A 24,397-nucleotide genomic window follows, 5' to 3' on the forward strand; every position below is an offset into this window, starting at 1 on the left:
CGGCCTCAATCTGTAATCAAAAGTTTGCTACTCTGTCTCTTATTTCTTGAAAATAGGCTGTAGCACGGTTCTCAGTAATGTGGGAGAACCCCAGAATAAAGAGAATGCTCAGTGCTATTACGTGTAAATAGCTCTGGCGTCGCAGAGCAAGGAAATGATAGATGTTACTGTCAGTTTGTGTGACGGGTCTTTGTATTGTAGAATTATGATAGGCAAATTTCTTTTTAAGCTAGTTCAGCAGCACAAATTACTGCATCACTGTGTTTTGACAGTCCGCCTATGAGGTCTGATGCTGAGAGAAGGAATGCATAAACATTCAGACTCCTGGTTTTCATTCCCAGCTCCACCATGGTTTCACTCTGTCATCTTATGAAAATCAATTAACCTTTCTCATTCTGTCAACCCATCTGTTAATAAGCATTTGAGCTGAATGCATAATATTTGTGCAGATCTTAACATGGCATCCTGCAGACCATAGGTTTGATACATCTCCTGCCCAAAGAGTTTAGAAAGAGTGTTTGACCGCAATGGGAATTGAAGAGTTGTTCAGAAACTTCACAAAGTCGGCCATTAGTTAACTATCGCCTGGTCTGTTCCCCAGTTTGTTTAGAAATGGGCATGTGCATAAAAGTAGTTACGGTGAGAATTGCTAAATGGCACAATTACACATATAAGTTCTTTTACTCGGTGTGTAACAAATAATGTTCTGTCCTTGAAGAAATGTCATTGTGGTGTGATGTTCTTTCTTTTAGGGAAGAGCTATTGTAAGCCACAGGACTTTCTCTCTGCATTAGCATTTCTAACCAGTTACCATTCTCAGTAGTACCATAGCAAGGGCGGGGGGCGTGAGCAGGGTGACTGCCCTGGGCGCTGAAGCAGAGGGGTGCCAATAGGTGCTGCCCAGCTGGGGTGGGCGCGGGACGGAGCTGCAAGTGGCTCATTTGATGAGGCGTGGGGATAGGAGGAGAGCAGCTCCTGCCACTGTGTGCACTCCTGGGCAAGTATGGCAGGGCAGGTGCCCCCTGGATCTGTGCACAGGGCAAGGGTGGGCTGCCACTGCGGGCACCAAACTTCCTGGCTATGGTAATGATTCTCAGGGTAGAACTGCTCCATGAAAACTGGCAGTGGGCTGAGAATACCTGAAAGAGATTCCTTCGTTATGTTGATTGATTTAACCTTCTCTTCGCGAAGATGGGAGGGTGTGTGTATACTAAATAAAACAAATCACGTATAAGGTTTGAACAAATGATGAAATTAAACCAAGTTAGCAGGAAGCAGGACTTACTGCAGAACAGCTGACAGGCATTTGTAGTTTGTATGCCAGCAATTACCCTGCAGTAAGTGAAAGCTGAACTGGAGCATCTTAGCTGTAAAGGAAATCACTTTCATTTACTGTGGTAATGGCAGGTACACACACAAAGTAACTGCACATCAACTAATCCAAGGGAGGTCTCCTGTTATCTTTTTTCCATACCCTAATAAAATACTCAGATTAGGTGTTACTAATTCCTCCTTTAACAGAAAATTGACCTGCAATGCATGATGGGTTATGTGTCACTCATATAAATCCGTTATTTGCTATATAGCCAAAGTTTTCAAGGTTTTTTGTTTGAAAGTTTAATTCTAGATCCATCTGGTGGGGAAAAATCCTGTAAATATACATTATAGGCAAAATGCCATTGGTAACCTCTAAGACTGAACATTTTTTATTATTTTTTATGAAACATTCTTTCATTCTATGCTACAGGTGAACTTTAACCCCCTGCTTTGAGCGGATGTAATACCATTTAACTGGCTGCTGTTAATGCAGAGTGACTGTTAGGTGGCATTAGAGCCTGTAATGTTGATGGCTCAAAGGATAAGTGTACCATCTAAAAAGGCTGATGATACTCATGGGAATTGTTTAATTTCCCAGGCATAGATTAGATAATGTTCAGCTTCATTTCCTTCACTTATAGTATGCTTGTGGATCTGGTACAGTCAATTCAGGACTGCCTTCTAATTCAGTATTGTCCCAATCCAGCAAGATACAGAGTGCCCTTGAATCCTATTGAAATCACTGGGTGTTAAAGATGCTCTGTACCACTCTTAAGGCCCTCAGCAGTTCACTGGATGAGACCCAGGATCAGAACTAGGGAAGGTATAAAAACAGAAGGAGAAAGGGCTGTAGCCGTAAGCAAGAAAGAAATAGAGCAGCTATCACAATTATGGCCGGAATGATAATCAAGGGCCAGATTCTCAGGTAGTAAAATTCAGCATGAAAGCCAGTGGCACACATGTTAGTACTCTGCGATCTGGCTCCAATTCTCAAGTTAAACAGATAAAAGTGATTTTTTTTTTTTAATGTTCAACTTCTGTCATTGTGTCTGACAAGGGCAGTGCCAGGAAATGTCTAGCCTGTTTTATAGTGTTCTACTCACTCATCCGTGCAGCCAGGGAATTAGTTTTCTTTACAAAAAGGAGCTTTTGTTTTCACTGTTGTTTTAAAAAATATGTTTGTAAGAAGTCATACTTAGTTATAGATCTGGGCCATTCACACCAAAAACCATGATTCAGCAAAACACTTTAGCTCATGCTTAATTTCAATCATCTTCAGTCGGCCATAAGCGAAAGCTCACGTACTTTGCTTCATGTGGCTGCTCCCCTTAATTGGAGGCTGAATCATTCCTAGCATCTCTACTATATGTAGCCTTAAATATTGTTTGTAAATTTAAACTTAACTTTCCCTCAGATGTGCTGGAAGGAGAGTAAACAAGAAACTTGAAAACCTCTACATTACAATTGTGGTGGACAAAATTATGTATCAATTAAAGTTTTCCTTTCTGGTTGCAATCAAGGAAGTCAGGATATGCTGAGTATAAAATGGCCAGGTATCCCATTCACTTATTAAGTTAAATATAGTCATCTATTTTTGTTTTAATATATTAATACTGTTTAGCTCAAAATATGAGTAAGAACAACATATTTTAATGATCAAGACTGAATGAAGTCACACTACTGCTCTCCTTATACAGTGCCTGGCCATGTAATGGATAGGAATCTGATGTAGTTCCTTTACAAAACAGAAAGAAATCAACCCTTCACTCTGGCTAGCAAAATAGTTATTTAAAAATATTGTAGAAGTTCAAGACCTCAAGTAAGGGGAGTGAATGCAGGCAGTTTTTTTGTTTTGTATGTGATTTATTTTATTTTGGCTTTTTGGTCCCCCATCAAACCTGATTAAAAATATTTGCATTTACCTAGATCTAACCTAGGTATTGACATTTATGTGTGTGCAGCTTGTTCCATGCTGTTTTAACCTGCTGAGCTGCAGCATAGATGAGAGAGTGCTAAAAAACTGTCTTCACAAACAAAAAGGTTTGGAAATATCCTTCTTCCTTTTTTTAAAAGAAAGATTAGATTATGTTAGTGCAACAAACTAATTACCCCTGTCAAAGCAGCATGGAATCAACTAGAGCTACAACCCCCTTCCTGCTCAGCAGAACACTTTTATATATTCCTTTCTATAACTCACGTGCTTTTCAGTTTACATCACTATATGGAGCTCGGGTTTGGTCCTGTCTCTGTCACAGACTTCCTATGGGATCCTGGACAAAACACTTAATCTCATTGCGCCACAATTTTTCGCAACTAAAATTATAAGCCTCCTATTTTTTCTCTTTCCCTCCTTTCCCTGCCGTCTGCCCCCCACTCCATGTCCCACCATGCATTTAGATTGTTTTCTACTATGTGTTCATATAGCACAGTGATTTTTCAACCACAAGAGCCTTACGAGGATGCCATGTAACACATGATGTTAGCACTCTTAGGTGTGTAAACATGGTTCACAAGATAAACCCAGAGACTTCAAACAAGAAGCCCCAGCATTAAAATCATTCTGCCCTGTTGTGATTTTAGCACAAGGGGGCTGTGGGATTATGAAATAATACCAGTCAGTCTCCAGAGACATGTAAACATTCACTTTCTCTGTCTCTTCCTTTCTCTCTCTCTCGCTCAGATAAAGAAGCCTGAAGTGCAATGATGGTAGTGATAAATCTATTATTTATTTGATAAGCTCAAGAAACATTACGCTTCTTAGAACAACAGGTAGCAAACAGGCAGGTATGAGATCCTTAATGTCATTAAAGGATGCAACTGGAAAGCTCATGACAGATAAAGTTAATATTCATTTGGACCTGAATGAATTCATTGCCTCAGTGTTCATGAAAGAAATTGAGCAGGTTGTGCCTCGAAGAGTGGGAGACGTTTTCCTCAGGAGACAGAAATGTTAGATCATTATATGATTATGCTAAAATAGGTAGTCAAGTCATAAGCACTATTCAAAACTGACAGTGCTCCGGGCTCAGATGATTTATTCTGCATCATTCTAAAGCAAATAGCAGGTGAAATAAAAGAGCCTACAGCAGAGATTTTTTGATATCTTCTGAAGTCCTGGGAGAATGATTGATCTGGTTACTATCCAAGAAATGATTAAGAAGCACAGGTAACTTCAGTTGGGGGGGGGGGGGGGGGGGTTATGGACTTTGTCCCATCTCAGTGTCCCATACAGTTATTTAACCTAGAGTCAGTAAGGATACATGAAGAGGATGCTTGGCTAATATGCATAAACTCTTTTAGAGCCTCAATAAGGCCTGCTTTTGTGAGCAGTTATAGTGCAGTTCCCTCACCTGTTAACAAGTGTATATATTTCACAGTTTCACTGAAGAAACAAAGCAAAAATCTGATCTGTGCCTGGAGGTTAGAAAGCACTAAACAGTGACTGCATCAGAGTCATTGCCAAAACACGCATGCACCCTGTTCCTTCCTATGGTTTCCAATCTATAAAATGGGGCAATAATACTTAATTTTGTACCACTCAGGGGTGCTGTGTGATTCAATTAGATAATGCTTGTTCAGTCCTTTGAAGATAAAATGTACTATCTAGATGTTAAGTATTATTACACAGAGATCATGAAGTGTCTCAGAATAGTTAGACAAACTGCATGACTTCAGTAATTGCCAGTTTTCAGATACAGAAATCTATTCAGGCCCCCCAAAATCATGATTATTTTCAGTTCTTTGATCTTTTATTTGCCTTCTCATTTTTGTTTTAAGGGATTAAGTTTGTGGAAGTATTTTACTGTAGCTGTCAGGACTAGAAACTTGCACTTTTTCATGAGAACTAAGATTCTCAAATTCTAACATCAAACCGGCAGCTGGCATCATGAGATTTAAGATACAGGTGGAAGAGCTGGCAGCAGTGCTCTTTATTGAAGCATTTTCACTGGGTTGTGGGTGACCTGACAGAAAATCTGGGTAGTAGCATTTTACTGAATTCCTTAGGTCCCCATTCTGTTGGAGTTTTCCCTAAAGGATATTCCCAGCAAAATAAAAATCAGCTGGCCCTTCCTTTAGAGACTACCACATGATTACTTGCATCTAGTTGGTAAAACTAGACACTGACTAGCAGTTGATTTATTTTCAACAGGTAGCTCTTTTTTCTTTTCACTTAATCAATGATCCATGTTCTTCACTAACTTTTTCATTTTTTTCCATTCAAAATCTCTCACCAGCGAGTTGACACATGCTTTGTAACCAAGCAACCATGTAATATCTTTTTCTTGGCATAGCAGTTTAAATATGAAAATGCACACCTTCACCAGTTTTGGACAGCAATGCTCATCCTTAGATTGCTTTTTAAACTATGGAACAAGCTTCCTTGATGCAGACCTACAGAATTTTGTATTTCAGTGCCATCGATCGAACTGCCATAATACAAGATAAATTAACAGGACCTTGGGGGAAAAAAGAGCTATTGAAGAGGTGGGGTGAGGATGTGGATGAAAAGCTTTTTCTATTCTTCAAAAACTATTTTGATTGTCTCTCTTGGTTTTACTACTTTTGCAGACAGAAAAGTCTGCATTATTCTACTATAGGCAAATTTCAAAAGCAAAAGAACACAAAATAGGTGTGACTGTAGTTTAATGTTCTAATCTGAAATTTACAGCATTGGGCTATATATACCAGCTTCTACAATTGAGTCTAGTGGCCCATTGAGCTAGTGTGGTTAAGCCACACCAGTTACTGTAGCCGGTAGTACACAAGATTGTGACATGACTAGTAGGGCTATGTGAAGCTTCGGTCGCTGATTCAATTCAGAGGAGACTCGGCCCAATTCAGCGGCTGAATCTCTGAATCTGAATACAATCAGGAGACCTATTAATCTCTCTGAATCAAATCGGAAGCCTCCGATTCGATTCGGAGAGGTTTGACAATTAAGACATAGACACAGCTTTATATGTTTTTTCTACATACCTCAAGGTACCAGGCAACTCGTGAACACTGAGATGGTGGGGCGGATGGAGCGTCCCCCGGGAGCGTGGGGAGTCCCCAGCATGGTCAGCAGCAGACCTAGAAGTGAACCAGAAGCACTTCCCATCCACTTCTGGCCATGGAGCACATGAGGGGACCCCTCCCCTGCCCCCTAGCTTGGTGACTGGTTCCTCCTGGGTCTGAGGGGGGCACTCGGGGTCCTTCATGGCCAGTCACTGAGCCAGGGAGCCACATGTCTTAAGCTGCTCTGCCACCACATGTTAAAATACTTAAATTATATTTTTCATCTAGGGCACAAAACAACATAATTGACTTTGCTTGGTATGTTCTTCTCCCCTATGCTTTTAAATGATCCTGTTCTTTCTTAAATTAAGTGAACTCATCTTCTATGAAATGTATTTTGCAGATTTGAAACTTTAAAGACATGTACATCCTTGGACTGTTGTCTTTGCTTGTTTTGCAAAGCAAGGCCTTCAACACAAATTTCCCTGATGAAACCATTGCGGAGTTTTCTGTGAATGTTTACAATCAGCTGCGAGCTACAGGAGTAGATGAGAATATTCTCTTCTCTCCTCTGAGCATTGCAATCGCCATGGGAATGGTGGAGCTTGGAGCCCACGGGTCCACCTTAAAAGAAATTCGACATGCCATGGGGTTTGACAGCTTGAAAAATGGTAAGGTCTTCTAATTGAGTTTCTCTATGTATTTTTATTTTAAAAGAAGAGATGGAGGTTATTGAACAACCATGAAAATGTCAAGGCTTTTTTGTTCATTGATCATTATTTAGTCAGTAGGTTTCATGACATCCTAATTGATAATCCTAGCAGGTTAAAGCATCTTCCAGTGAATTCAGCATAAGATTGAGAGCTACAAATGCCTGAAATCTAATCCTGGCCCTGACAGCAAAAGACATCAGAAGCTTAAGCAAATCATTTTAACCCTTCATCTTGGCTTCCATTTGTAAAATAGCAATGACATTCACCTAGAGAACCTCAAAAAGCTTTTGGGATGGAAGTATATTTGTTAAAGTACAGCATTTGTAAAGCAGTTTGGAAATCAAAGTAATAGAATTGCACAGTATTATTAGGGACAGGGGTGTCAAACTCCCCCCGCCCCCTGGGCTGCATCTGGACCACAGGGCTCTTTGCAGAGTGTTACTATTCTGTAATTCTTTACAGGAACTAAATGATTTGGGATAATAGGCAAAGTTACCCCAGCATACCAGCTGTTTAAAATATTTAGTATCATTAGTCAGGAAACTTCCACTTAAGTCTACAACAGATAGGCAGATACCATGTATTGTATGCACTGTTTGTCAGTTGAAATAGAAAGACAGAAAAATAATAGTGTAAAAAATAAATCCATTTTTTTCCTTTACAAGGAACAAAACAGTTGCTTCTAATATTGAATTATACCCTACATGCAGTTACATCCACATAACTAATGTTTCTGCACAGATGTAACTGATCATACCATTTTGTTCATAGATTTTGCTCTGATAAAGTGAATCTATTTGATCTTTCTACATGGTTCCTTGTTGCTGAGTCTATAAGCTGTGCGCCCCTTTACATGACAACAGCGGGACAGTGCCCATTCAAAGGTGTGAAAGTAGTTGTGGAAGGCAGTATGCACAGGCACTTGCTTGGAAACCTGTGAATGAATCCTATCAGCAGGGCCTTTGTAAAAGAAATGGTGGAGCCTATAAGGAGTAAAAAGTTGTGCTGTACAGGTATATGTAATATAAATACATCCACTGGCCTTTCAGTGGTCACTTGGCACAGCATCCCACATAGATCATGTCTGCCTCTGTGCAAGTATTCATTGCTATTTTGTTCTACGCTTTGCCTCTAAAGCATTTGCAAATGGTGACCAGATTTACAGTTTAAGTGAAGAAACTGCAAACCAAACTATGTATCATTTTTTGGTGCAGATTGTGCCCCCAGCTTCTCTGGATTACTGCGGTGCTCACTAGTTGGAGTTTCCTTTAAAGACTACCCAGAAGCTTTGACTTCATGTAGAAAACAGCAGGTTGCTCATATTGTTGTGCAGGTGATCTTAAACAGGGCACATCTCTTTCCACATGCTTTCCTGCATTTTGCTTTGACTCAGAGAGCAATTCAGGTTGCTGGGATTTTTAATTTATGAAGCCTGTCACTGCCTGTCTGAGCTCTGGTTACCTAAAGAGCCTGCTTCTGTCAGACCCCAGGCATTGTCCTGACAATTGAGATTAACTGAAGTCTTCAAGACCCAAGCTTTGCAGACAGGGAGCTCTCAGTGAAGAATTTAGTTTGAAATTCATTGGGTGGTTGTTGTTTTTTTTTTTACGAAGGCATAAACTATTGACATTTAGATGCATTAGGGATGGATATACACAAGAGAAGATGAAAATGATGCCTTTTGATACTGGGACAGCTGAATGGATTACAACTGTCAGTGTAGCATATGGTGGCTTTGGAGAATGGCTTACTAATGATTTCTGTTGTGGGCAGTAGAAAACTAAGGTAGGAATCAGTGCCATGCACTCTGTTTTACATCTTCAAGATCTGAAACAAAATGGTCTATGACAGAATGTGCAAGTTATTGTCAATAGTCTGACAGTACATCTTGGTCACTGTTGCTTTTTTTTATTGACCTCTGACATGTTCGGCTAAAACAAACAAAAAAAAATAAAATTTAAAAAACTATGTTCTGTACTGGAAGCTAAAATTCAGTCATTGATCTTTAAAGGGAAATTTATGTAATAATTTTCTTTCCTGATACAGTAGTTCTACTGAATGTACTTTTGATCTCTGTCTTCAGGTGAAGAATTTTCTTTCTTGAAGGAACTTTCTGATATGGTAAATAGTGAGGAAAGCCAGTATGTGATGAAAATTGCCAACTCCCTCTATGTACAGAATGGATTTCACATCAGCGACAAATTTTTGCAGTTGGTGAAAAAGTACTTCAAGGCTGAAGTAGAAAACGTAGATTTTGGTCAAAGTGCAGCTGTTGCCAGTCACATTAATAAGTGGGTGGAAAATCATACAAACAGTAAGTTTCCGTGGTCCTTTTATTTACTTTTCTGTAAATATCTCTGTGTTTCCAAAGCAATGCTGCTAAATTTCTTTCCTGCCTGTCATCTATTTCATTTAAGATTAAAGTATCTTCTCTCTTAGAGAGATTACTAGCATCAGTTCTCTTTACTTTTTCTGTACATTGGCAGTCCATTTTAAAAAGCCAATGTTAGCTATCACTAACCACACAATATATTTCAGAAACTAGTTTTTGCCAATGAAACAGGAAATAACTGTGGAATTTATTGGCAAGTAGTGACACCTTAATGGTAGCCACTCTGAATTGATTTTCTATTTTCTGTATTTTAATGCAGTTAGTTAATAAAAAGAAATTGGTTCTTCATAATTTCTTTATCAGCCGCTTGTTACTACATGAGTATGCTGAAGCAGATCAATGGCCTGAGTTTGGGATAAATGAGAATTGTGCTTGCTCAGTACAAGTCACTTGGATTCATGGGTGTTCATTGCCTCCCACAATCAGTCCCAAGACACCAAGGAATGCATAGTAAACACAATGAAAGGCAATTTTGATAAATTTACAAGTAAATGTTATCACTAGATCTGCACACAGCTGTCTACTGACTTCAGTGGGTAACATATAAATGTAGCTAAAAATAGTATTACACCATTAATAAAATTTGCTATTAAAGTGAACAGAGGCCTTCGGTAAAAAAGAAGAAAAAAGTACATGAATCCCTTCAGATCCATATGGTAATAGTCTGTTGTCTACACATATGGAACACTTATTGGTTGATTAGTTTTATGCATGCTTGGAGTAGCTGTGTAAAAGTTGAATGTTTGTGGCAAAAGGTGGAGATAAAAGATTTTTTTTTTCTGATTCTTTATTTGGCACATACCTCTAAAATATTAAGCTGTACGTTTATTACAATAATAGAGGCCAGATTCTGGTTTCAGCTGCACCATTGTAAAGCTGAAGCTCAGGTCAAAATCTCTTTCGACACATCTCACCAAGTGAGACTTTAAGAGCCTGCAGCTAGATTTGTAATGAGAAGAAAACAATGTAATATTATGTTTAAAAAATATGAAAATATATGGCAAAAAGTGGGAAGACATCCATATGACGACACTTCCTACATTTTGAATTCAACCACTCACCGCCCCCCCACTCTCTAAATGTCACGGGGCATGTTACATTTGAGAGGCAAAAACCTGCTTCTGCTGTCTGGTCCATCCCTTTCTGTGGCTTAGGTGCAGCATGAACTATGCACTGAGTCTCTCGTTGCTGGCACAGACAAGATGGCTCAAGTCTGGGTGAATGCACAGTGAGATGCACATTTTTCTTTCTTTTAAAAGATGCAGCACGATCCCCTGTCTATCGCCTGCTGTGCAAGCATCCTATGTGCTGACCAAGCTGGCAGTCAGCATCTGGTAGAGACACATTGAGCTGACTAAGGCAAAAGTTGTCCCTCGACGTAGAGTCTCTCGATCACTAGATTTCACATTTTGTTTGGCTGCTGTGTTGAAGGTGGAAGAGACCATTTTTCTCTGTCTCGCATGGCAGTGTCACAGAAGGCAGGCAGGATTTCATTAATGTCATGTTAAACATGCTGCATTCATAAAACTGAATAATATAAGTAAAGCAGGTTGTATAAAAGCAAAGACATAGCTGCCTAAGGTTTCTGTGGTGGAGTATTCTAATTAGCATGCAGTAATGTGCATTAACAAGATTTGGTTGGAAAACATTGGCAAAAATGAGATTTCAGGGGATAGCACCTTGTAGAAAATGAAGGCTAAAAAGGACATGGGCACTCCTAGAGTATCATGAACCAGATTCTGTCTTCTGCTGAACAACCTTGTCATCAACTGACTGGTCCCTGGAGCTGTGCATGTGCATCCAAAGGCAGAATTTGTAAACCTGACATTTGGGAAACAGTAGCCAGATTGGAGGGAGCCTTTGTTTTCACACATTACATGGCAACATGGGTCACAAATGCCTTCATAGCATTAACTAGTATGTTAGCCGCAAAATGGATGCAAGGAACTCATCTGAGGTAAATTGTTAAATTAATTGCATTGAGTAGATTGGTTACTATTCTTTCAGAAGTAGAAACTTGAAATCAGGTTACCAGTAACAAGCGGTTTCCAATCAGCTGCGCCAGGTAACAGACAATGAACTCTGCTTGGGATGATTTATTCAGGAGCGTGGGCAGAGCGGCTGCTATACCCAGCTAAAGGACCTTCCGTGATTACAGCAGATACAAGATGCCTTTGCTCCTTTCCTTTCTATGAGCAAATGTCAGTGGGCCAATGCTGAGGATTTACGGTGTTTATAATTGTGCTTTTACCTCGAAATCGTTGGGACCCTGAGATGGCCTCAAGATTAGACTACACATTACTATAGAGTATAGCCCTAACTGGGGCCACTCATGTTTTCTGAAGTTAAGTGTATGTTTAACTACAGCTTTGAATTGGAGCCAAAGCCCAAAGAAGTTTTGCTCAACCCCAAGAAGAAATCTGTGAACCATACAGTAGCACTAGGAAAAAGATTAATTGTTTGAACCGCATTGTCTTTTCAGTATAGCATATGTTTTAAAACTGATTCTCAGAAGCAATTGTGCTCTTGATAGACAGGTTTACATACCCAAATAGTGCTTTAGGTTTCCAAAAGACTAACAGTATAATTTGGGATTTACTAAGAATATCTGAATTGGGCATTTTAAGGAAATGTAATATTTTTTATTTTCTTCTTTGGTTTTGACTTAATGTTCAGTTTGGTATGCAAATTAAAGCACTCTTTCCTTCTTTCCCCCCCCCCCTTTTTTTTCCCCTCTGACAGATATGATCAAAGATTTCGTGTCATCAAGGGATTTTGGTGCCCTAACTCATTTGGCCCTCATCAATGCAGTTTACTTTAAGGGAAACTGGAAGTCTCAGTTCAGGCCTGAAAACACAAGAACTTTCTCTTTCACTAAAGATGATGAAAGTGAAGTGCAGATTCCGATGATGTACCAACAGGGAGAATTTTACTATGGTGAGCTGAGATCTAAGCAGGTCATTTAGAGCACTTAACATTTCTGCAATTAAGAAAGAATTGTGATTTAAGCATATTGTCATACACAATTCTGCACGTATAGTTTGGCAGCTGCAAACGTAAGTACTAGTAACCCCCAGGAAGATGCCTCAGATGCCCACTTGCATTGTAACTATCCATCTAGATATGTAGTTACCTGTATTGCTTGTTCATTTTAGCTTTGTGTATGATTTCCTAATCTGGAAAAGCTGGCCCACTAACTCTAGCCACTTTATAGCTATGAAGAGTATTTATTTCATCATGTTCTGATGGAAAGTGCCATGTGTTATCATGCTCAAAAGTAGCTCTCTGTTATCAGATATCAAAGAAATGGAAATGTTCAAAATTGATGTATGTATGACTTCACATTTCTAAAATGTAGAATACCTATCTCATAAATTAACATGAGCATGAGCACAGGACTGCTGTGCCAGCCCACCACTGGCCCAGTGATATTGTAGAAGAGGAAATAAACAGCTATGTAGCATATCCAGTAGACTAACAAAACTGGGTTTGGACAGATGGAGGAGTGAGCAGGTAAGTAAACTAGTGAGTCATTTTTCTCAACATACATGCATTCATTGCAACATGTATCAAGCTTAAGGTAAGTTTGGTAATTTTAAGGTTCCTACTTTGCATTCTTCTGAATGTATTTGATGCATTTTTGATAATTGAATACTGAACTGAGGATCATGATACGAGACCTTATATGGAATAGACTCTGCAGTATTCTTGTTTTGTCCTGCAGTTATCAATATTGCGTAGCACAAAACCTTCCTTTCGTATTTTTCCCCAGTCTGTTGAGTACAGACAGAGCTCAAAGGAAATGCTTCTGATAGAATTCTTCCTCTCTTACAGGAGAGTTTAGTGATGGCTCCAATGAAGCAGGAGGCATCTATCAAGTTCTGGAAATACCATATGAGGGGGATGAGATAAGTATGATGATCGTTCTTTCCAGACAGGAAGTTCCGCTGGTCACCCTGGAACCACTGGTCAAAGCCCAGTTGATTGAGGAATGGGCTAGCTCTGTGAAAAAACAGAAAGTGGAGGTATATCTACCAAGGTAAGGATGTTGTTCCAAGTATTAATTTTGAAGTTAAAACATCCAGGCTGCAATTTAAAATAAACAAAAGCTATAATCTGAGCATCCTGTGCAGATCTAAGGTTACTCAACAACCAACCACAGGTTACTATAGCCTAGTGAAATTCCCAAAGATGCACAGTGGAGGTGCGGTGGTTGGTGGGCAAAGTATGAATGCTCTGCCAGCACCCACAGAAATTAATTCTCTCAGGAAATTATCTGACCCCCATGATAGCTTTTGCTGTATACTGCAAAAAGCAGTAGTACAGATGAGTACCATTTAAAACCTGATACATAAAAATATTGCAACTATGAGAATTAACCAATGATGAAATGTTTCATTTGGATACTAATCAAATTTCTATTCACTGCTAATTTAAAGGGTGCTAAACAGCATTCACTTATGTGCTTGCAAAGTCTGGAGTGCTAGAAGGCAATTCTAGTTTGTTTTTTCAGCAATAATACTGTATTTTCCCTTAGAGAAATAATGCATGTTATCATGCACAAAGGCAGAGACAGAATAAAGATGAGGCCAGATTTTCAAACTTAAGTACATGTTTCTAACTTAAATGCAAATATATGATGCGTGTGCTCAAATGGAATATTTCCACAGGCACATGCATTGCCTTGGTTATCTGATTGATCCTATATAAGACCTAGCAAATTGCTTATAGCTATGTGTCCTCAAACTCTTTTGCACCTATTTGGTATCTGAGCCAATAAGTTAAGTCCATGTAAATAAATATGAACAGCTGGTTCGCTGTTGCTTCTGATTTGGCCCTAATACTTCATCCAAATGTTAATATGGAAGCCCAACATGTTTTTGATGGGGGTGCATGTCTACTTCATTTTAGCTGTTCTAACAACACCCAGGTATAGGGGATAGCAGAAAAATGGAGACATGATAGCAAGTACTATTGCCCATGAAAATATCAACCTGTGTTTCTTGCGGGGCTTTTGATTTATTGCTTTCTTTTCAGAAGAAGTAGGTACTAAACATTTCAGGTATGAATTTAAGAGGAAGCAGGAAGAGAGCCAGAGACGATATTTCCAAAAGGGCTTTTTGTTTGTTTGTTTGAATAGAGTTTGAGCCACAAATACCCTTCTTACTGATTCAGTACTGTCAGTACTGATTTCCTGGTTGAAAAGTTGATTTCTGCTGCTTACCTGGAGCAATGACAGATCTGTTCTATCAAATACAAGCCCTCCAGCAGGTTTTTCTTTGGTGCACAAATACAGGGTGGTCCTTAGAAACTGGTTGGTGACCTTACTTACTAAGTATTTATATAATCTGAGCATTTTCAGTATTCAAGGTGTTCCTGTAGTGAGAAGAGGGATATGCAGGTCCCTCGCTGTTTGTAGTGTATCTGTCTTCTTGACATGAAATTGGCAGTTTTCTCATTGCACACAAAAAACTTCCTCCGAGATGCATATGCTCTTTGGAAAGCAATCTTTTTACTGCTTTAATGTCTCTGTTTAGACTAGTTGATCTTCATTATGTGTATATGGAAGAAAATAATTGTTCAGTTCATTTATTTTTGATTTAATGATTTCTATAGGCCTCTTACTGAATGTTTAAAAAATGGAAGGGACAGATGGTTGCAGAGGACAGCTGAAGTGCATTATGGTCCAGTGGTTTTAAGGAAGCAGCTCTGTCCTTACCACCCTTCTGTTGGTGGTGAAAAAGACATAAAATGATAATTACAGCTTTTTATTTTGGTTTAGTGTTTCATTGAAAGTGTGTGTGTGTGTATGTACAATCTGAGGGCCACTTTGTGAGGAGAGTGGATGCTTTTTAATTATTACATTTTAAACAAATAAAAAGCTGTTGACCAAACTCACTCCAGTGTATAGGCCATTTTCATGAACATACCTGTAGCTAGTATAAGAGCATATTCGTGATTGCAGGCCAAATCCAAAGTTAGAGGGCTGGATTAAGGCACCCTATACCACCAGGCCACTCTCAGGGTTCTACATCAAGTCTTGGTACCATTCCTATTTTCAGTGATGATGCTTGGGAACCCTAGCCAGAGAAGCCGGGGCAGCAGCTTGAGTCAGCTTGAGACTTCATTTCCTCCAATCTCAGGAGCGATAGAAAGTCCCACCTCTTCTTGCATGCAGCCTCCATTTTAGAGAAAAAAGGATGCGGATCAGAAACCATCACAGCAGTCAGAGCATCTGTTGAACTTGAGTATGTTCTTCTCCTGCTGTATACACAGTTATCTGCAAGAGAGGGGTTGTCAGGACCCTCCAGGGGAAAGTGCCCTGACATCAGTGCCCCATTGGAAAACTTGGGGCATTCTGCCCCTCTCACCATTTAAATCTCAGACTCTGAGTCAGTTGCTCCCTTAATTACATACTAACATGTCCAGGTTTATTCCCCCAGTTTTCTTTAGTAAACTTGAGCCAGTTTTGGGAAAAGAAGACACAGTGGAAATATTACTGAAAATGAAGACTTTCTTTAATGGCATGATTCTAGGAGCCAGTGGCCTAGGCAAGGATTGTAATACCTAGTATTTAATCCAGTCCTGCAATTTATACAGATTTCTTTATTCCTACCACTCCTCTTCCTCTGACTAGCCCCTTACCCCACACATGCACACCTTGGTCTATGTCTTCATGCCCAATCAGGTTGTGTAGCTAGTCCCTAACAGTTGAAAAATGCAGGCATTTTCAAAATAACTACTTCACTTTGTTCACTGTGTAACCTCAAAGCCCTTTGTAAACATTTAATGAATTAAGCATAGTCAAAATGATAGAATAATGTCATTTATCTCTCTCTTTTCAGATTATAAGAGATAATGAGAGTAAGCTTGAAATGCAATACACTGATACTGTAATTCCCTTATTACATTCCAGAGATTAATTGTGCACATCCAGAAGCTAGATTTCCATTAGGATTCAGAGGTGATCTGCAGGATTTTATCAATGCACTAAATAAACACTTCATAAATATTTTATACTCTGACTCAGAAAGGCATGTTACGAAATGTGGCCTGCAGGCTCTGTCCACTGAGAAAATGAAAGCAGCAATGGAATAAAATTAAATTTTCATACCCTGAAAGATGCTATCCAATTATAAAGTGAACATTTTTAAACTTATACATTTGTAATAGGGCCGCAATGACTAGCCAAATCAGAGTTAATCACAACTTTCCAATTTCTGTCTGTGCTATCAGCGTGCAAATGAAATTGTGTATTGCTCTTCTTAAGAGCAAAGGGGAGAATTGTATAGAATTGTTAAATTATACTTTCTCATTTTCATTTTCAAATCATTGTTTCCAGCTTAACCCAGGCTAAAGTGATCAACATTTTAATCCATTTTTGTGCAGAAGTGAAGCAGACCATGAAACTAATTTGCAAAATTGTCTTCCAAACATAATTTATTTGAAGAGAATAAAAGGCCAGAACTACTGGCTAATAACAGTGGGACAGTCTGAGGAGCTCCTCAAAGGGATTGTTTAAGTATTTCTGAACTTGTAAAATGGCTGTTTCTTTTATTTATTTGCTGTACTTTAAAATATGGTTCAAACTGCTCATAACCATTGAAAGTTTAATTTGCTACAAATTGTTGCTCTTCCTTCCCTGTCCACAAAAAGCAGGAAGTTTCCACCTTTGCCTTTTGTTTCCTGGGGCTGCTCCCTGTGCTGCAGGTATACGGTCTTGTTGATGGGACCTGATTGTAAAGGAGATGTATAAAGCTGTGGATGCCTCTGAGTGAAATATTGTAGCATTCCCTATTTACCGCACAGAGGGCTGAAGGACTGGAGGAAGGACTGTTTTCAGATCCTCACAGGCAAAATAAGCATATATGTTTTGTCCCCTAATCACATTTCCTCAATTTAATGCTGCTGAAAACCACAACTGAAATTCAGGTTAACATATCTGTGTTTCTCAACTGGCTGTATTATAACTTAGGCTCCCTGAAAATTATATATTGGTGTTTCATTTTAATCATGGAAAATTGCAAATTTGGGGTTCCTTTTTAACCAAAAATTGGGAATGTTTTTAAATAAGAAAAAACCAGGAATCCCCGCTGACAAGCTAGAACAGGGGAGGCCTACCTGAGGTACGTGTGCCACAAGTGGCATAGGCAGCTTCCATGTGTGGCATGTGGCAGATTAAGCAGGGGATAGACAACATGGTGGCAGAAAGGGCAGGGAGCAGAAAGGAGAGCAGAAGATTGGGTAGGGAGTACAGAGCAGGGAACAGAAAGCAGAGCAGCAGATCACCCATGCATTTAACCCATTAACTTCTTTGCTTAGTTTGCTTAGGTTTCCCCTTCCCCCTCTCTCCCCCCTCCTAGCCTCTCAATCTCCTGTATAAAAATTTGGTGGGACCAATTGGGAACATAGATTTTCATATTCTTCTCTAATTTACTGCAATAAACATTACTGCTTTTCTTTAAACTTGTGAATTCAATCCACATCTAATTCACTCCACCCTTGAAATGCACCCTTGGGGAATCACACCTAATTAATCATAGATGAATGAAGCAAAATAAATAACCATTTTTCCAAATGTGTTTCATGCAAACAAAATTTCATTCACGCCCATCTTTTCATGTCCGTCTTCCATTTCTTTCTTTCTTTAAGCTTGTCTATACAAGGAGGTTAGCACATAGTAAACCAGGGCAGCCCTATCTCCTGCTATGATCACTTCTAGTATGCACTAGGAATGCCTTTGGGTGAAGTAGCCTTCTTTCATAGTGTGAAGTTAGACTGGAATAGCTAGTGAGTTTTAATTCATACCCTAACAAACTGGGCACTGACTTGGCTGTATAAACAAGACTTATAACAATACAGAAGAGTTTGTTTTTTATTCTTATACTATTCTCTTCATCTCAGGCCATGGATAGAATGCATCAGGGTTTCACATTTAAGTTTTTACTTAAAATTTTAAAAAGGGGAAGGGGAAAGCTAAGCAAACAAAGGAAAGGAGCTAAGGAGTGAAATGCATGCAGGGACTTAGCATCTGAAGCCACATTCAAACCCAGTGGGTACGAACCTTTCTGGCAGACATGCCATCAATTAAGCTCTGCACCCTCCCAGAGTGCTGCTCTGATCCTCTTGAGCCCTGCATGATCTGCTGCTCTGCTTTACACTCTCTGCCCTGTACTCCCTACCTAATTTCACATTTAAATCAGATTATCCTTCAAGTACTGCTAAGAAACTATAGTTCTTCAGTGACAGACTGTTGTCTGATGAGTTTTGAAATTGATTTGCTCTATTTTTAACTTTTCAAGTACCAGCGTGTCTCCTCTTGTCCATGGGTCCAGAAGGCTCTTGGAGCTTCTGAAAGAATGGGTGTGGCTGCTTAGTTTATCTGCTCTGTAACAACCACATTATCCACACGGTAGAGGAAGAAATCTTTGTAAGACTGAATAACGTGTATTGCCGCATTTCCAAAATGGGAAATATACCAAAGGTCCAGGCCCAGACTTTTAGTTTTCATTTAAAGAAATGAAAAAAAAAATCTCTAGCTTACATGGCTGTGAAAAAATCGTTGAAAACCTGACCTGAGTACAACTGATAGAGAGGTATCTACTACCTGAATTTGCAAAGAGCCTGAGATGATAGTTCTGAGCTATAAAAAGCCTCATTGCTTTTAGGAGACACTAATTTAGATGCTGGTTACAATATTTTAAATTGCAGCTATTATAGTTTCATTGTAATTTTCACTGCTTAATAAACCATAAAAGGCAAAAAAGCTTCCTTTTAAAGTATAAGAACTTGTGTTGACAGCTCTTTGAAGTGGGTTTATAGCATAGCAAAACTGAGTCGGAGGGTATAATCAGTCCCACTTCCTTAAGCACCTTCAAAACACGGGTGTTTTGATGCATGGATCTAGGTCGGGGTGGGCAATTATTTGGACCCATGGACCACATAGGGAGTTCTGATGAGCTGTTGTGGGCCAGATCAGCACCCTTTCCCTCCCTCCACCCACGCAACAGCTCACCAAACTCCCGGGGTGCTGGGCCGAGCAGCAGGGATGGGGCTGCTGGTGGGGAACAGCATCCAGGAGCAAGACAGGTAGGTGGGGTTAGGATCATGGGGTGGTGAAGCCTGGGCCTGGGGTAGACCTGGGATCCACTGCCTGCACACCCCTGCAATGGACACAGGTTCAGCAAGCAGGGGTGTGCAGGGAGTGCATCATGGTTGTGCCTGGGGCCCCAGCCTTGTGCTGTCACCACCCATCAATCCCAGGGTCTCTGTGGAAAATGGCCAGGACTCAAGTGGGCAGGATGCATGGCCAGGTGGACAGAATGGGGCCGTGGGAAGGCAGGAAGCTGTGTCTGGGGCCAGGACTGGGGTCTTGGGGCAGTAACAATGTGGGGCTGGGTTCCAGGACAGAACCATGATCCGCTCTCTGCACACCCCTGTGCAGAGAACTGTGCTCATTACAGGGCCATGTGAGCAGTGGATCATGGCTCTGGCCCAGCCCTAGCCCCGGCCCAACATTGTCACCACCCCACAATCCCAGCCTCACCCACCAGTCCCACTCCGAAACACTGCTTCCTGGCTGCCCACAGCCCCATCCCATCTACCCATCCACATGCCCAGCCCATCCGGGTTCCACCCCTGGCAGTTGGTTCAGGGCAGACAGGCCAGGGTGTCTGGGCAGTGGGGCCAGGTCCAATGGTGGTGGCAGCCAGAAGGAGCTGCCACCACCAGGGCTCCCAGGAAGTGAGTCCAACCACTGGGCTACCCAGGCCCAACTGTGTGCCTCAGGGTGGTGGGACCAGCCTTCCCACTGTGCCTGGGCTGGGCAGGACTGAGGGACCTGCCACAAGCTAAACAAAATCCCTTAGTGTGCCAGATCTGGCCCCCAGGCCTTATTTTCCCCATCCCTGATCTAGGTCCATATCTGATTATGAAGTAGGAAAGTATTCCTGTGGGACTTCTGGTAAACTTCATCCATCCACCGACTTATTAGTATTTGTCCTGCCTGTTTGACTGAGGTAGAAACTATATCTGACATGGAGTCAATATTATCTTCTGTATAGATCTGATTTCATAACACAATAGATGATTTTGTGTTTGTTTTTCATTTCAACTGAAAATTCTCCCCTGGGTTTTAGGGACTTTTTTGAAAATGATTCCCAAACCTCTTCCCTGCTTAGTATACAAAAGCATCATTTCATGTATCATGTTTTCTCTACGGATTCTCTGTTGTCTCGCTTATTATTCATTACTTATCTGCTAAGCTTCTTGTTTGCTGTATAGTAGTCTAGAGATTTAAACCTATTTAAGTTCCATTTTTATCTCATAGTAATCTCCCTGAAGTTAAAAAAAATAAATAAAAATAAAAATAACTGTGCGATAATACTTTTTTATGTTTTATTTGTGACCTCCAGGTTGCTTTTCAAACCCACTGTCCCCATCAGCTTCCTACCCTATGTCTCCTCACTTTTACTGATGCATTTGTTGATTAATAGCTAATATGTTTTGCAAGTCTCATGGAATCTTTGGGTGCCGATACATGTGTTCTGACATGTTCTAATAAGAATACATCGAACCAGACTTGATTACTCAAGTCTGTTCTGTGTTCTAGTTAAAGCACTCTAGCATTGCCACGGCATCATGTGTATAAGCCCCTGTGGGTTTAAAACTGGCCACTGGGGCACTTTAACTAAAGCTCATCAAATGAGCTTTAGTTAAAGCATCCTGCAGCCATTTTTTAAACACACAGGGGCTTAATACATGTGACACAGCAGCGTTTTAATTAGATTGACTCTCTGGGAACTACTGTAATTAAAATGCCCCCCTCCTACACCCAAGTATATGTATATACACCCTTTAACACTAACTTAAAGAGAGAACAGCACCATTATTTATTCGGTTTAATTTCCTTAACTTTGAAACTTACTTGAAAAGTAAAATGCATAGTTGCATTTACTATATTAGACTCTAGTGCAGGGGCAGGCAATTATTTCAGTTGGTGAACTGTCAAAGACCACAAGGGTAGCCCCACCCCTTGACCAGTGCCCCGCCCCCCAGTCACCATCCTGGGACCAGAAATCCTGCCCCCTAGCCTCTGGCCTTTGCCACCAGAAGTCTTTCCCCTTGCCCCCAGAAGTACTTCTTTTCGGAAGGGGATTTGCCATCTTGGAACTGGAAAAAAAAACAAATTGTATACTAAAAATCAAATATCCAAAATAACATATTTTAATTTTATTTTTTTTAATATTTTAGTCCTGATTTCTGTGTGCGTTTGCATCATGTATATAGAGGTGACTGCTTAATAGCTCAAAATGAAGTCTTACTCTTGTATACTGTGGGGGGTGGGAGGTATGGGTGGGTAAGCATGGGATTTGTGTGTGTGTGTGTGTGTGTGTGTGTGTGTGTGTGTGTGTGTGGATATGTGGCAGGGTGTGGATGTGGGTGGGTAGGTATAGAGGGTTTGTGGGGGGATGTTTGTGGGGATGTGTGTGGAGGGGGAGAGGGGCTGAGGGTGTGTGGAGGGGTGCACATAGCAGTGAGCGGGCTCCCTCCCAGAGGCTTGCGGGTCTGTATGTGGGGGAGTGCATGTGGGGAGGGGTGCGGTTTGTGGGGGTGTGGGTGGGTGCACCGTTTGTGGGGTGCGTGATTGTGTGTGTGTGTGGGGGGGGTATGGTGGGGTGTGCATGGGAGCCTCCTTTTCGTGTGCCACGCTGAGCTGGTCATCTGCTGCTCCGGAGCCCTCACACCCTGCAGTGCCTCCCCACCACGGCCAACAGCACACAGCCATGCCCTGCCCTGCCCTGCCCACCCCACATCTGCATCAGACTCACCCAGGCAGGAACGGACCAACCAGAACCCACACTCAGCCTCGATCCCAGCTGGCCCCATGCCTGGTCCTCTGCCCTCCTGTGGTACATCTGGGTGCCCACTGAGCACACAGCAGGGCTTGGGCAGCTCCACAGCTGGACTCCCTTTCTAGGCAGCCCAAGTGGTGGCAGCTCCTTGGGGCTGCCACCACTGCTGGCCCAGCCGCGCGGTACTGGTGGGAACCTACCCACACAGCCCCGACTCACCCCGCACCTGCTCCAGACTTGCCCACCCTTGCTGAGCAGTAGCAGTGGCCAGGCAGAAAATACTGCTCAGCATGGGAGAAAAGCAGCCCCTCCCCCTCGGCATTGCTGGGCACTGCTTGCTGCAGCTACCTGGAGCCCGCAGAAAGCTGCCATGCATTTCCACCACCATTTCCAGGCTGCCCAGGAGGGCAGCAGTGGCAGCACAGAGAAGCCGCAGGGCCGCCCAGGCACGGGCTCCAGGCAGCTGCAGCAAGAAGGGTCCAGCAACAGCAAAGACGAGGGGCCACTTTTCCCCCATACTAAGCAGCAGTTTCTGCCTAGCCACTGCTTGTGCCATTGTTGTTGCTCAGCCTGGGCGGATGAGTCCAGAACAGGCATGGGGCAGGTCGGGGCTGTGCATGCAGGTCCCCTCCAGTACCGAAGGGCTGAGACCAGCAGTGGTAGCAACTGGAAGAAACCACAGCCGCTGCCTGGGCTGCCAAGAAAGGCAGACTAGCGGTGGAGCTGCTCCAGCCCTGCTGCATGCCCAGGGGACGACAGGAGACCCCATGGCCGGGTGGTGCCTGGGCCATGCGTGACTAAGGGACCCATCGCAGGCCAGACAAAGCCCCTCCAATCCAGTCTGCAGGCCATCTTTTGCCAAACCCTACTCTACTGCATGTGATAGTCATTGAGTGATTTGACACTAGTGGCATAAGATTTTAGTAGGCAACTTTTAGTATAGTGTTATTCCTTTTAAAAATTAACCCTTGCCCTACCCAATGCATATTTAAATATATTACATAATATCAAATAATATTATTCTCTCTGCATCTGGGTGAGGGAACAGGCTCTGGCTGTGCATTTAAATTTAGCTCAGTTGTAATATGGCCAGCAGCAATCCCCTGCATGTTCACCTCAATGTAATATGCCATTACAAGTCCCTCTGCACTGTTTAAAGCTCAGTTAAGATTCCCACCAAGGATCAAATCACTATTTAACTCGCTCTTAAAGGTCCTGTTGATTTATGTTGGACTTGCTGGATACAGTATTTGGCCAACTGACTGACAGATCTGAATAAATTCAGATTTGAGGATTTGATCCTTAGCAAAGAACTACATTAGTATGAGGGCTTGTCCCAGATTGGGCATTTATTCCTTCCTATACAAACACCCAGAACATGGCTCTTCCTCTTACATTTACTTTATTTCATTTACTAAGGGTGTGCAACCTTTGGACACACTTCCTGCCTTGGCTGGTGTGAAATTTCCCAGAGCACTTCAGGAGAGCTTCCCCATAATGACATTGTATTAGTTGCTTTCCAGTGCTCTGGTATCCTGACAAAACAAATACACTCTTGAGAGTGACTGCTTCCCCTTTTTTCATCTCAGGAAACTTGAATAGCCTGTAGGTTGTCTGGTCCTGACTTTAATGCCTTTGTTGTCACCAGTAATTTGTAGCTGTTCTGTACTATGCTCACAAATCTTATTTTCATTTAGACAAATTCTTCCCTAGTGAAGATCTCTAATATCTGTTCTGCAGCTCTACTTCGGCTTCTTTTTTCACTGTTTGCTGTTTTTTTTCGCCTCCTACGTTTTTCTTACATGAATGTGGATCATGTCTTCCATTTCCTCCTCCTGTTAGATCTTCTTGACAATGGGGAAAATCCAATTGACCTTTATCTTCTCATTCTTCGCTCTCTTGATTATTTTTTAAGCTGCTGGTGTTTGCACATACACTGACATGCAGTGATAGCATCTCCACACTTCATCAGCTGCTTTATGTTAGATCAGGATGCTGTGCAACACTTCTCGTTGCTCACAGCAACAATAATATGGTTGCTGCCACTCCAAGCCTGGCAAATGTTGCATTATAAGTGATGTAATATGAAAGAAGTCTCATCATTAAAGAATCTTTTTATGACA

General features: G+C 41.4%; 1 protein-coding gene across 1 annotated transcript in view; it reads left to right on the forward strand.

Annotated features, from left to right (window-relative positions):
- Positions 1 to 24,397, forward strand: part of SERPINI1 (serpin family I member 1) — an 89,653-nt gene that overhangs the window by 48,058 nt on the left and 17,198 nt on the right. The window contains exons 2-5 of the mRNA XM_059731125.1: positions 6,719 to 6,986; positions 9,112 to 9,342; positions 12,163 to 12,357; positions 13,255 to 13,459. Coding sequence (XP_059587108.1) covers positions 6,737 to 6,986; positions 9,112 to 9,342; positions 12,163 to 12,357; positions 13,255 to 13,459 — 881 coding nt within the window. The 5' untranslated portion in view covers positions 6,719 to 6,736. The remainder of the gene's footprint in view (positions 1 to 6,718; positions 6,987 to 9,111; positions 9,343 to 12,162; positions 12,358 to 13,254; positions 13,460 to 24,397) is intronic.

The sequence above is a fragment of the Alligator mississippiensis genome, chromosome 7 (assembly GCF_030867095.1).
Source record: "Alligator mississippiensis isolate rAllMis1 chromosome 7, rAllMis1, whole genome shotgun sequence".
NCBI lineage: Eukaryota > Metazoa > Chordata > Crocodylia > Alligatoridae > Alligator > Alligator mississippiensis.